The 15,172-nt window shown below is 43.9% G+C and overlaps 1 protein-coding gene across 1 annotated transcript in view; it reads left to right on the top strand.

The window, feature by feature from the left end:
- The window catches only part of IMMP2L (inner mitochondrial membrane peptidase subunit 2), a 1,988,725-nt gene that overhangs the window by 1,496,377 nt on the left and 477,176 nt on the right, over window positions 1-15,172 (top strand). Inside the window, exon 5 of the mRNA XM_069764790.1 lies at window positions 866-968. Coding sequence (XP_069620891.1) covers window positions 866-968 — 103 coding nt within the window. The remainder of the gene's footprint in view (window positions 1-865; window positions 969-15,172) is intronic.

The following is a 15,172-nucleotide window of genomic DNA, read 5'->3' as shown; positions in this document are numbered from 1 at the left end:
CCTCCACACATGCTGACCCCAGCACTGACATATAGCTTTCACTAAGGCTACTTTCACACTAGCGTCATACTCGGCCCATCGCAGTGTGTCGGGCCGAGGTACCGACGCTAGCAGTGAATGTGCCGCACAACGGGGGCAGCGGATGCATTTTTCCAGCGCATCCGCTGCCCCATTGTGAGGTGCGGGGAGGTGGGGGAGGAGTTCCGGCCGGGCATGCGCGATCGGAAATGGCGGACCGTCGGAAGCAAAAAACGTTACATGTAACGTTTTTTGCTCCCGGCGGTCCGCCACAACATGGCGCAACCGTCACTCGATGGTTGCGATGTGTGTCAATGCGTCGCAATGCGACACTAATGTTAGTCTATGGGGCAAAATCGCATCCTGCAGACAACTTTGCAGGATGCGTTTTTTCCCCTAAACGACGCATTGCGACGTATTGAAAAAAACGCTAGTGTGAAAGTAGCCTAATTGGTTAAATGTACATGTAAGTTCATTTTCGTCCAATTTTGTCCACTTTAGATTGACTCAATACACTGAAAATTTGGTAGCATAACTACTTAGTATCTTTATTTCTTCCCTGATACAATCCAGTAAAACGTTAACATTTGAAAAAGCGGTAAAAACTTTATTTAGGCAAACCAGGTCACCAAATTGTGTGCAGATCACCATTTTTATTCTATCTGGTATATAAACAAATGCAAAGGATTTCTGTAAATGCGTAAAATGCACAATGCAGATAAAATAATAACAGAGCTGAAAAAATATCTTGTCCTATCAGAATTTTACTTATAATTTCAGAAATTGCTCTAAAAAAGAAGTCTTCGATAACTATGTTGTTTGTTTTATTTTATTCTTCCCGCAACAGAACAACAGGATATAAAAATCAATATGTAAAGATTCCCAAAGGACATGTATGGGTAGAAGGCGACCATCACGGGCACAGCTTTGACAGTAATGCCTTTGGTCCTGTAAGTGTTACATTACTTTTCTCTCTTTCAGAATTTATTGTTGAGTCCATCAGCTTGTACTTTTTGCTTCTTTAATGAACTATTTAAAATGTGATCTGCTTTTATACCAACTAGATGACCTGTATTAACCAAGTGCATGAAATAGGCACATCTAGATAAACAGCTCAGAGGATAATTTACATTAATTATGAGCAGGATCAGAATAATAAAGAATTGGCAACTTCCTTACATGCCTTTGATCGCACAAAGGCATTGACATATTTATACTACTAAAAGATGAATCTTGGGCTTGCAGTAAAAATATAAAAATATTTAGAATTGAGAGTCCTCAGTGGTTGATACCTTTTAATGGCTAACTGAAAAGATGGTAACAAATTGCAAGCTTTCGAGACTACACAGGTCTCTTCATCAGGCCGAGACCTGTGTAGTCTCGAAAGCTTGCAATTTGTTACCATCTTTTCAGTTAGCCATTAAAAGGTATCAACCACTGAGGACTCTCAATTCTAAATATTTTTTTATCCTCCGTCTAACACAGTACCAAGATATATATGTTTCCTGTAGTAAAAATATAAAAACATATACAGGTGCTTCTCACAAAATTATAATATCATCAAAAATGTTATTTATTTCTGTTCTACAGTACAAAAAGTGAAACTCATATATTATATATAGTCATTACAAACAGAGTGATCTATTTCAAGAGTTATTTCTCTTAATGTTGATGATTATGGCTTACAGCCTATGAAAACTCAAAAGTCATTAGCTCAGTAAATTAGAATACGTTATAACACCAGCATGAAAATGATTTTAAAATCCAAAATGTTTGCCTACTGAAATGTATGTTCAATAAATGCACTCAGTACTTGGTCCGGGCTCCTTTTGCACCAATTGCTCCATCAATGCGGCATGACATGGAGGTGATCAGTCTGTGGCACTGCTGAGGTGTTATGGAGCCCAGGTTACTTTGATAGCAGCCTTCAGCTCGTCTGCATTGTTGGGTCTGGTGTCTCTCATCTTCCTCTTGACAGTGCCCCATAGATTTTCCATGGGGTTAAGGTCAGGTGAGTTTGCTGACCAATCAAGCACAGTGATACTGTTGTTTTTAATCCAGATATTGGTACTTTTGGCAGTGTGGACAGGTACCAAGTCCTGCTGGAGAATGAAATTTCCAAAAAGCTTGTCGGCAGAGGGAAGCGTGAAGTGCTCTATAATTTCCTGGCAGACAGCTGCGCTGACTTTGATCTTGAAAAAACACACTGGATCTACATCAGCAGATGACATGGCTCCCCAAATCATCACTTATTGTGGAGACTTCACACTAGACCTCAAGCAGCCTGGATTGTGGCCTCTACACTCTTCCTCCAGACTCACGGACCTTGATTTCCAAATAAAACGCAAAATTTACTTTCATCTACGGTATGTCACGCTCGTGCCCAGACTGGTTGGTGCGGGCGTGCGGTGGTGTGGCCCCAAGGTGCCACAGACCAGACTACCCTGGAAGGGGTGTAACTAAGTAGCTTCCTTGGTGTTCGCTGGAGCCTCTGATGGTGAGGTCAGGCTTGTGCGGCAGGAAGGTACCAGGTGCTACTCCAGGGTGGTGTCTGGCTGTGGCTGCGGATCCCACCGGGGAATGGAACAAAGACAGGCAAGCGGGCACGGCTGGTACTCTGGCAGACAGGCGGGCACAGCTGGGACACTGGAAGAACCGGTAGGGACGGGTCTGCAGGCAGGTATGTAAAACAGGTAAGAACCTGTTCAGACAGGAAGACTTAAGAAAAGGTAGGGAAAGATCGCAAGAGCGGATGCAGAGCGAAGTACAGGAGCTAGAGCCCAGAACAGAGACACAGGAGTTGGAGCCAAGAGCTGGAGGCGAAGCCAAGTGCGGAAACGCAGGAGTCGGAGCCAGAAGCAGGAGGCGGAGCCATGTTCAGAAATGCAGGAGGCGGAGCCAAGAGCAGGAGGCGGAGCCACGTGCAGAAATGCAGGAGGTGGAGCCAAGAGCAGGAGCCGGAGCCAAGTGCAGAAACGCAGGAGGTGGAGCCAAGAGCAGGAGGTGGAGCCAAGTGCAGAAATGCAGGAGGCAGAGCCAAGAGCAAGAGACGTAGAACTGCAAGAAGCAGAACCGCAGAGCGAGAGTTGAGCGGAGCCGCAGAGCAAAGCCACAGAGTCCAGAGCATTGTCAGAGTGCAGAGCAAAGCTACAGCGAGCAGAGCTGAGAGCAAAGCCACAGAGTGCAGAGCTAAGAGAAGAGCAAAGTCTGAGCACAGAGCTGAGTGCAGAGCAAAGCTACAGAGAGCAGAGCCGAGAGCAAAGCCACAGAGTGCTGAGCTGAGAGCAGAGCAAAGTCAGAGTGCAGAGGTGAGTGCAGAGCAAGACATAGAGTGCAGAGCTGAGAGCAAAGCCACAGAGTGCAGAGCTGATAGCAGAGCAAAATCAGAGTACAGAGCCCAGAGCAAAACCACAGAGAGCAGAGCAAGGTCAGAGAATGTAGAGCAAGGAGCAAAGCAAGGTCGCAGAGATCAGAGCCAAAAGCAGAGCAAAGCAAGACACAGAGTACGCACAGCAGGGAAAGGAAACCAAGGCATGGATATAAACGGACACAGGAACAGGACTAGGCTAAGACAAAGTCAGGAACAGGAAAGGCACAGAGACATGGACACAAGCCAGGGTACGACGCCCCTCTGGGTGGCTAAACAAGGACACAGGCCAGAATACGAAGCCCCACTGGGTTGCGAACACAAGAGTAACAGAGACAGGGCCTAGCACCTCAGCAGCTAAGAACTGACTGAGGGAGTAAGTTGCACAGGCCCCCACCAATGGGTGGGGATGTCTTAAATACAGGAAGCCTCATGGCGGTTGGCCGGGGACACTTTAGCAAGGTGCACACACACTCAATAAGACACAAGAGTTGCCGGCGCCACCCCCTATGCACACAGACAGAGCATGCACAGAGCAAACAGCAGACATGAGGCACGCAGCATGTAGTTGGCAGCAGAGAGAAGTCACAACAAGGCCCAGAGAAGTAAGTGAGTTTGAGTGTAATGCAGGTGGGGGATGGGAGGCCATGCTGTGATGCCAGCAGGGTTGTTACAGTACCCCCTTTTTATGGCCCCTCTTCTTCAAGCTCGCCAGGATGATTTGCAGAAGAAGAATAGGTCCACACACAGTCCAGGCCAACATGACATCTTCAGGGTAGAATAAGGCAGACGGTTTATTAGGAATCTCAGAAAGCAAAGTCTCTTGGTGCTCAACAGGGTTAGCTTCCACAATGAGCTGGACCACCTCCTCCAGGTAGATGGGTAACAGGGACTTGAATGCTGCTGTCTTAACATCTTCACCAGCCAGACACTTGGAAACTGGAAACCCTCCCACGAGGTTCAACTTCTGCCAAACAGGTAGCAGAGAAGTTCTTGGATACTGAACATAGGAAAAGACATTAGAGATGAGTGTGGAGAGCACCTCCACCGGGTCAGAGAAAAATTGAGGGGAACAAACTTCTGTTTTTAAATCTTCACCAGTCGGCCACAAGGACGCTGAAGGTAACGACATAGGAACCATCTTCTGCCCGTTATCCAGAAGAAATCATCCAAACAGCCTGGATGTTCCTAGGAACGGATTACAGGTATAGTCGTTGGAGATATCATCACCATTTCCCCTTCTTCGGTGACGTCAGTAAACCTTGACTCGATGACTAACTGTTTACTGGTATAGTCGCTGGAGATGTGTGGAGACATCGTCACCGTTTCCCCATCTTCAGTGACATCAGCACACCTTGACTCGATGACTAGCAGACCAGCTGAAGAAGAAGATGACACTGCTAACTGTCTTTTACGCATGGGAACCAGACACTTCTCAAGACTGGGTAGATTCAAACAAAGCACTTTACTGGAACTCTTGACCAGAGCAGGTGGTAGAGACCTTGGCTCAGAATGACCCATGGGCATAACAGACAGCATACGGAAAACAAACTTCTTTGTGTATAAGGCTCCAACTTGGAGCTGTAGTTGTCCTTGCAGGACTAGACTGCTCTTTAGCAGGGCTCGGCCATTATCAGACAATGCCCACACCAGGTTCTGGAGCTGTAGAATGGAGATTCCGTATGACAGGCGGCTTAAACACACCAAAGCACCCAGAAGGCAGAGAAACAGTCATTATCTTTGATGGAGAGGATGTACTCTCGCCAGGGGAAGCCTCTCCTACTGGCCCAGGGTTTTGGAGTACAGGCTTCACAGGGCAGGACCATCTGAATGTTCTTTCCAACCACAGGCATACCTTATTTCAAACTCAGCACCAGATTCAGAGAGCTGAGAGCAGAGCAAAGTCAGAGTGCAGAGCTGAGAGCAGAGCAAGACACAGAGTGCAGAGCTGAGAGCAGAGCAAAATCAGAGTGCAGAGCCCAGAGCAAAACCACAGAGAGCAGAGCAAGGTCAGAGAATGCAGAGCAAGGAGCAAAGCAAGGTCGCAGAGAACAGAGCCAAAAGCATAGCAAAGCAAGACACAGAGTACATACAGCAGGGAAAGGAAACTAAGGCAGGGATATAAACGGACACAGGAATAGGACTAGGCTGACAAAGTCAGGAACAGGAAAGGCACAGAGACATGGACACAAGCCAGGGTACGACGCCCCTCTGGGTGGCTATACAAGGACACAGGCTAGGGTACGAAGCCCCACTGGGTGGCGAATACAAGAGTAACAGAGACAGGGCCTGGCACCTCAGCAGCAAAGAACTGACTGAGGTAGTAAGTTGCACAGGCCCCCACCAATGGGTGGGGATGTCTTAAATACAGGAAGCCTCATGGCGATTGGCCGGGGACACCTTAGCAAGGTGCACACAGACTCAATAAGACTCAGGAGTTGCCATAGCCGCCCCCCTATGCACACAGACAGAGCATGCACAGAACAAACAGCAGACATGAGGCACACAGCATGGAGCCGGCAGCAGAGAGAAGTCACAACAAGGCCCAGACAAGTAAGTGAGTTTGAGTGTAATGCAGGTGGGGGATGGGAGGCCATGCAGTGATGCCAGCAGGGATGTAACATAGTAACATAGTTAGTAAGGCCGAAAAAAGACATTTGTCCATCCAGTTCAGCCTATATTCCATCATAATAAATACCCAGATCTACGTCCTTCTACAGAACCTAATAATTGTATGATACAATATTGTTCTGCTCCAGGAAGACATCCAGGCCTCTCTTGAACCCCTCGACTGAGTTCGCCATCACCACCTCCTCAGGCAAGCAATTCCAGATTCTCACTGCCCTAACAGTAAAGAATCCTCTTCTATGTTGGTGGAAAAACCTTCTCTCCTCCAGACGCAAAGAATGCCCCCTTGTGCCCGTCACCTTCCTTGGTATAAACAGATCCTCAGTGAGATATTTGTATTGTCCCCTTATATACTTATACATGGTTATTAGATCGCCCCTCAGTCGTCTTTTTTCTAGACTAAATAATCCTAATTTCGCTAATCTATCTGGGTATTGTAGTTCTCCCATCCCCTTTATTAATTTTGTTGCCCTCCTTTGTACTCTCTCTAGTTCCATTATATCCTTCCTGAGCACCGGTGCCCAAAACTGGACACAGTACTCCATGTGCGGTCTAACTAGGGATTTGTACAGAGGCAGTATAATGCTCTCATCATGTGTATCCAGACCTCTTTTAATGCACCCCATGATCCTGTTTGCCTTGGCAGCTGCTGCCTGGCACTGGCTGCTCCAGGTAAGTTTATCATTAACTAGGATCCCCAAGTCCTTCTCCCTGTCAGATTTACCCAGTGGTTTCCCGTTCAGTGTGTAATGGTGATATTGATTCCCTCTTCCCATGTGTATAACCTTACATTTATCATTGTTAAACCTCATCTGCCACCTTTCAGCCCAAGTTTCCAACTTATCCAGATCCATCTGTAGCAGAATACTATCTTCTCTTGTATTAACTGCTTTACATAGTTTTGTATCATCTGCAAATATCGATATTTTACTGTGTAAACCTTCTACCAGATCATTAATGAATATGTTGAAGAGAACAGGTCCCAATACTGACCCCTGCGGTACCCCACTGGTCACAGCGACCCAGTTAGAGACTATACCATTTATAACCACCCTCTGCTTTCTATCACTAAGCCAGTTACTAACCCATTTACACACATTTTCCCCCAGACCAAGCATTCTCATTTTGTGTACCAACCTCTTGTGCGGCACGGTATCAAACGCTTTGGAAAAATCGAGATATACCACGTCCAATGACTCACCGTGGTCCAGTCTATAGCTTACCTCTTCATAAAAACTGATTAGATTGGTTTGACAGGAGCGATTTCTCATAAACCCATGCTGATATGGAGTTAAACAGTTATTCTCATTGAGATAATCCAGAATAACATCCCTCAGAAACCCTTCAAATATTTTACCAACAATAGAGGTTAGACTTACTGGCCTATAATTTCCAGGTTCACTTTTAGAGCCCTTTTTGAATATTGGCACCACATTTGCTATGCGCCAGTCCTGCGGAACAGACCCTGTCGCTATAGAGTCCCTAAAAATAAGAAATAATGGTTTATCTATTACATTACTTAGTTCTCTTAGTACTCGTGGGTGTATGCCATCCGGACCCGGAGATTTATCTATTTTAATCTTATTTAGCCGGTTTCGCACCTCTTCTTGGGTTAGATTGGTGCCCCTTAATATAGGGTTTTCATTGTTTCTTGGGATTTCACCTAGCATTTCATTTTCCACCGTGAATACCGTGGAGAAGAAGGTGTTTAATATGTTAGCTTTTTCCTCGTCATCTACAACCATTCTTTCCTCACTATTTTTTAAGGGGCCTACATTTTCAGTTTTTATTCTTTTACTATTGATATAGTTGAAGAACAGTTTGGGATTAGTTTTACTCTCCTTAGCAATGTGCTTCTCTGTTTCCTTTTTGGCAGCTTTAATTAGTTTTTTAGATAAAGTATTTTTCTCCCTATAGTTTTTTAGAGCTTCAATGGTGCCATCCTGCTTTAGTAGTGCAAATGCTTTCTTTTTACTGTTAATTGCCTGTCTTACTTCTTTGTTTAGCCACATTGGGTTTTTCCTATTTCTAGTCCTTTTATTCCCACAAGGTATAAACCGCTTACACTGCCTATTTAGGATGTTCTTAAACATTTCCCATTTATTATCTGTATTCTCATTTCTGAGGATATTGTCCCAGTCTACCAGATTAAGGGCATCTCTAAGCTGTTCAAACTTTGCCTTCCTAAAGTTCAATGTTTTTGTGACTCCCTGACAAGTCCCCCTAGTGAAAGACAGGTGAAACTGCACAATATTGTGGTCGCTATTTCCTAAATGCCCAACCACCTGCAGATTTGTTATTCTGTCAGGTCTATTAGATAGTATTAGATGTTACAATCTAAAAACAACATCTTGGACCACTGAGGGTCAGTCCAGTTCTTTTTCTCCTTGGCCCAGGTAAGATGCTTCTGGTGTTGTCTATTGGTCATGAGTGGCTTGACACAAGGAATACAAGACTTGTAGCCCATGTCCTGTATATGTCTGTGTGTGATGGCTCTTGAAGCATTGACTCCAGCAACAGTCCTCTCCTTGTCATTTTCCCCAAAATTTTTGAATGGCCTTTTCTTAAAAATCCTTTCAAGGCTGTGGTTATCCTGGTTGCTTGCTCACCTTTTTCTACCACACTTTTTCCTTCCAATCAACTTTCCATTAATATGCTTGTATACAGCACTCTGTGAACAGCCAGCTTCTTTAGCAATGGCCTTCTGTGGCTTACCCTCCTTGTGGAGTGTGTCAATGACTGCCTTCTGGACATCTGTCAAATTAACAGTCTTTCCCATGATTGTGGAGCCCACCGAAACAGACTAAGGGATCATTTTAAACGCTTAGGAAGCCTTTGCAGGTGTTTTTTGTTAATTATTCTCACTTACTGAGATAATGACTTTTGGGTTTTCCTTTGCTGTTATCCATAATCATCAATATTAACAGAAATAAACACTTGGAATAGATCACTCTGTTTGTAATGACCTATTGCTTAAATGCAGTTTTATGTTAAAAGGTTGTTACATTTTTTGGTACTTAGTTTACATTTTTTGTGCATGTCAACAAGTATATTAAAATAATCATGATATTTTGCAATTTTCACTCTGATTCACTCAGCATAAAACTATACTGACACTTTTTTTCTAGAAGAGACTTCTTATTACTAATTTCATTATCAAAGTTATTTCATTATCATCGCAGGCAGGATTACAATGAACTAGTTAAAGGGAATCAGTCACCTCATTTTTTGCATATAAGCTATGGCCACCGCCATTAGCGGTTTATCTACAGCATTCTATAATGCTGTAGATAAGCCCCCGATGTAACCTGAAAGATAAGAAAAACAAGTTTGATTTTGCTCACCCAAGGGTGGTCCAGTACGGTCCAGGTCCGATGGGCGTCTCAGGTCCGGGGCCTCCCATCATCATGCGATGATGCCCTCTTCCTTGCTTCTGTTGCGACTCTTGTGCAGGCATAATTCTCTACCCTGTTAAGGGCAAATAGAAGTACTGCAGTGCGCAGGCGCCAGGAAAGCGCATATAGACCCGGCGCCTGCGTACTGCAGTACTTTATGCTGCCCTCAACAGGGCAAATCAATACGCCTGCGCAGGAGCCGCAGCAGAAGCAAGGAAGAGGACATCATCGCATGAAGATGGGAGGCGCCGGACCCGGACCTGCGATGTCCATCGGACCCAGAACGAACAGGACCGCCCCCTGGGTGTGTTTACTCTAACTTCTTTTTCTTATCTTTCAGGCTATATCAGGGGCTTATCTACAGCATTACAAAATGCTGTAGCTAAGCCCCTAATGGCGGTGGCCGCAGCTTATATGCGAAAAAGGAGGTGACAGATTCCCTTAAAACTAGTTGAACTAGTTCAGCCCAAATGACAGTATAAACTAACCACATAGCCTTGTTGGGGATATAACCCTTAAGTAAAATCTATCCTCTTGTGGGCACTGGTAAGTGACAGCACTGACGTCTCTGATTTTTTTTTTCTGAAGACAGTGCTTGCTCCAAGAGAAGGAGTAAAAACAAGTGAGAAGAAGAGTTCTCTGGGCCCCTTAGCCACACCTAGGGTGCTCCGAGCACCTTAATTAGCACATGTGGTTAAACTTCAGTTTCTGTATCGCAGAGGCAGCTATAAGAACACTAAAGGAGTGATTTTTCTAGAGACTATATCCACTAAAATGCTATGTGCTTAGTTTACTCTGTCAGTTTCAGTTGACAGACTCCATTTAACACCTATATACAGGTCCTTCTCAAAAAATTAGCATATAGTGTTAAATTTCATTATTTATCAAAATGTAATGATTACAATTAAACTTTCATATATTATAGATTCATTATCCACCAACTGAAATTTGTCAGGTCTTTTATTGTTTTAATACTGATGATTTTGGCATACAACTCCTGATAACCCAAAAAACCTGTCTCAATTAATTAGCATATCAAGAAAAGGTTCTCTAAACGACCTATTACCCTAATCTTCTGAATCAACTAATTAACTCTAAACACATGCAAAAGATACCTGAGGCTTTTATAAACTCCCTGCCTGGTTCATTACTCAAAACCCCCATCATGGGTAAGACTAGCGACCTGACAGATGTCAAGAAGGCCATCATTGACACCCTCAAGCAAGAGGGTAAGACCCAGAAAGAAATTTCTCAACAAATAGGCTGTTCCCAGAGTGCTGTATCAAGGCACCTCAATGGTAAGTCTGTTGGAAGGAAACAATGTGGCAGAAAACGCTGTACAACGAGAAGAGGAGACCGGACCCTGAGGAAGATTGTGGAGAAGGACCGATTCCAGACCTTGGGGAACCTGAGGAAGCAGTGGACTGAGTCTGGTGTGGAAACATCCAGAGCCACCGTGCACAGGCATGTGCAGGAAATGGGCTACAGGTCCCGCATTCCCCAGGTAAAGCCACTTTTGAACCATAAACAGCGGCAGAGGCGCCTGACCTGGGCTAAAGAGAAGCAGCACTGGACTGTTGCTAAGTGGTCCCAAGTACTTTTTTCTGATGAAAGCAAATTTTGCATGTCATTCGGAAATCAAGGTGCCAGAGTCTGGAGGAAGACTGGGGAGAAGGAAATGCCAAAATGCCTGAAGTCCAGTGTCAAGTACCCACAGTCAGTGATGGTGTGGGGTGCCATGTCAGCTGCTGGTGTTGGTCCACTGTGTTTCATCAAGGGCAGGGTCAATGCAGCTAGCTATCAGGAGATTTTGGAGCACTTCATGCTTCCATCGGCTGAAATGCTTTATGGAGATGAAGATTTCATTTTTCAGCACGACCTGGCACCTGCTCACAGTGCCAAAACCACTGGTAAATGGTTTACTGACCATGGTATTACTGTGCTCAATTGGCCTGCCAACTCTCCTGACCTGAACCCCATAGAGAATCTGTGGGATATTGTGAAGAGAAAGTTGAGAGACGCAAGACCCAACACTCTGGATGAGCTTAAGGCCGCTATTGAAGCATCCTGGGCCTCCATAACATCTCAGCAGTGTCACAGGCTGATTGCCTCCATGCCACGCCGCATTGAAGCAGTCATTTCTGCCAAAGGATTCCCGACCAAGTATTGAGTGCATAACTGAACATTATTATTTGATGGTTTTTTTGTTTGTTATTAAAAAACACTTTTATTTGATTGGATGGGTGAAATATGCTAATTTATTGAGACAGGTTTTTTGGGTTATCAGGAGTTGTATGCCAAAATCATCAGTATTAAAACAATAAAAGACCTGACAAATTTCAGTTGGTGGATAATGAATCTATAATATATGAAAGTTTAATTGTAATCATTACATTATGGTAAATAATGAAATTTAACACTATATGCTAATTTTTTGAGAAGGACCTGTATAGATAACACAGAATCCACCATTTGACAGTATTTTATGGGAGAAGGCATAATAATCACTACACAGATGATAGAGCATGCCCACAACACTATATAAAAGTGAAAAATCTCCAGAGTATTGTGTCTTAACGTCCATGTAGCTGCAGTGGATCACATATCTTAGTAGCCCGGTCTAATAATAATAAACAGAAAAAAGAATAAAAGAAATATTCAATCAGAAAATTAAAACAGCATATAAAAAATAAATCAGCATTTGGTTTCAATTAGAAAAATTATAAGCAATATATTCCCTTTAATGTCTTGCATTTGCCTTTTTAATGTAAAATAATCTTTTTTTTACAGAATTCATGTATATTCATGGGCTATTTATAAGAGCTCTTTACATGCTTTGTGTAGACATAGCATTTTGCTATCTACACCATGCATCTGTGCAGCCCGTCAGTCAAAAAGATAAAAAAAAATTAGTTTGCAACTTCCATCTCTTCCGTGGCTAGGCTATCATTGTGCTATTTCTGCGGGCGATGTTCCCATTTAAATTCCATTGTTTTGTTGATGTTTTATATAGCTCTTTCCTTAAGGTTTCTTTCTTCATAGTAACTTGTTTTAATTTCTTTGAAGCATCATAATGCTGTTTTCTTTGCTTGCAAGCCAGGCCTCCAGATATAATGCTCAGTTTGGTTTTATTCTTCAGCTGTTAAGGGCGATTACTTAGTCATATTGTAGAACTGTGTGTGCTCATTTTATACCGACATCCATCAGATGGGATTTATTGCTTAAAAATGGCAAATGCTGGAAGTATATATTGTGTTCATGTTAGTATATGATTTCTTCTGCTCGTGACATTGTAACAGCTTTGATATGTTCCACTTCTCAATTTATAACTGCGCTGCTGAATCATTTTAGAGCTCTCAATACATTGTAAAAGAAACCATTTAGTACAGTATGTTTGAGTGTAAGGGCTTTGAACATTGTATTAAAAATGATTCTAGGCCAACGTGCTTCACTATCAGCAGCACTGATATAGAGTTCTTTGGGAAACAATTTAATATCAGTGTCGATAAAGCACAAACCGTTAGTTATCACATGTAGAGAAGAATGAAAGTTGCTGAATGAAGGCTTATTCCTCTGACTAAACAATTACATATCTAGTTCTACAATGTACACATGTGTATAGCTGTAATATTAAAGGTCTATGGGGTATTATAGAATGTGTAAATCAATACTCATGTACTGTACCTTGGTACTTATGTAACCAGATGAGTACATACATTTTCCTCTTCTTTTCCTTTCATATCATTATGGATTGCCCCCATGGGGCCGTGGGGTACTCGGTACCGGGTCCTTCGGTTCACAGGGGGATGTCACGGTGGCTGACCCGGTCTGTGGCCCTGGGACGTCCTTGTAAAAGGGAAAGGTTTCTAAAGGGATAAAGTTTGTGTTCATGACGCCACCTGTGGTATTTGGACAGGATGACCGACGCTGCTTTAAGTGGTCCGCTGGGGTGATGTTATGGCAGCTAGATGGTATACCTTCCCACAGGTGAAGTATATCCCCAGGGCTTCCCGGTGTGTAGGTGGTGGATAGTGAGAGGCGCAGTGAAGAACGAGGACACAGTTGCAGTCTCTATACCTTTACTGAAGACTTCAGCATCCACAGTCCAGGGCACCAGATCACAGGGCAGGCAGAGTCCGGCCGATTTGGAGGCAAGTCCAGAGTCCCCTTGTCCAAGTGGAAATCAGTAGCCTTCCCTTGAGCTGTGGTGTTGTAGTCCCTTACTGCTAAGCTTCTCATAAGGTCCTCACAACTGTTGTAGATGTTATGTCTCTCTCTCTGTCTCCTGGATAGGATAGGACAAACCCGTATGACTGGTGGTTTGAGGTGGTTTATAGGGACTCTATCATGCCCCAGCCTCTAAGGGGTGCCACCGTGCCTCCTGGGTGTAAGGCAGACAGGTAACGTGAAATTAGCTGTCATGCCGGTCTCTGGAGCAAGGCATAAAGATCATTACTCCCTCGGTGTTCCGGCTACCGGGCTTCTGTGCCTCAGAAGGAGGCAACCTGTGTAGGGCTGGTCCCCTTCTGATATCCACTCCTTTGCTAAGACTTCCTTGCACACTCATTGCAATACAGTTCTGCCTTTGATGTCTCTTTCTAGGAGCTGCAGCTCTGAGGTCATGCACAGCTCTGTGTCCTTCTCCTTTGTTCTCTGACAGGATCCCACCCCTGCCAGGGACCAACTAACTGAGCAAGGCTCAGCCAGCAACTGACTAACTTTCCCTACAGGCAACCAGTTTTACCAATGTGGGGAGTGACCTAATAAATAGGAGCAAGAGCTCCCCCTGGTGGCCTGGAGTGTGAAATGTGTTGCATGTTTATGATACCTGAATGCAGTTGTCCTTCATTGCCTCCAAATGTAATATCACTCTCCCTGAGAGGAAAGCAATACCACTGTGACGACCAGGACCCTGGGGCGCCACAACTACTTTTACCCTATTATTGTACAATAGTACTACAGTGTACGCTGTGACCAATGATGGACAAAGATATTTTATCCAGTATGTTGCACACTATTGGCCGAATATTCCTTTTTGTTTCTACATAGAACGTCATAAGTAATGCAACATTTTAAGAGGTTCTATGCCATGCAGCCAGAATACTGGGGTTCTGACCTCAGGCACCCCCAATGGTGTTTATAAAACAATTATATTCTCTGAGTGCAACTTCAAGCTGACATAAATTTTCACTCTCTATTGAAATTACTTAATCATACTAAAATTTTCTTTAGTGTTCTCAAAAATATGGGGCCCAATTCATCACATTATTTACACCACAATTAGAAGAACAAAAGCTTTGAAAAGTTGCAAAGTTTTGGCACATCCCAAGGCTGTATTGCAACTTTGGACATTCTCATGCCATTTCCATGGGAGTGTAGCAGCCCCAGCTTGTTAAATTCATGATGAGAAGTGGCCATGAATCTTACTATAGGTCGTTGACTGGAGTAAGATGTCATGGGATTACCTCGACAGTGTGGGGCCAGAATACCACAACGTCTGGTTGCTCCTACTCAGGCGCTGAATAGAAGCACTCGTCCTTCATTTTAAATTTGTTTATTTCTCCTGACCGAAAAGGGGTTAGTCGGCCATGCTGGAAATCCCTGTGCTCACAGCTGAGCTCAGTTAGCCACTCCTTTCCCCTTTATAAACTGGGATCTGTTACAAATCCTTGTCAGAGCAAGCATTTGATGCATGGATAATGGAGGGAGAGGAGTTCATATGGTAAGGAGAGTTACAGGAGTTATTACTGACTGTTGCTTGGTT

Source organism: Ranitomeya imitator, chromosome 4 (assembly GCF_032444005.1).
Source record: "Ranitomeya imitator isolate aRanImi1 chromosome 4, aRanImi1.pri, whole genome shotgun sequence".
Taxonomy (NCBI): domain Eukaryota; kingdom Metazoa; phylum Chordata; class Amphibia; order Anura; family Dendrobatidae; genus Ranitomeya; species Ranitomeya imitator.
The sequence above is the reverse complement of the archived record's forward strand: the minus strand, read 5'-3'. Positions and strand labels throughout refer to the sequence as shown.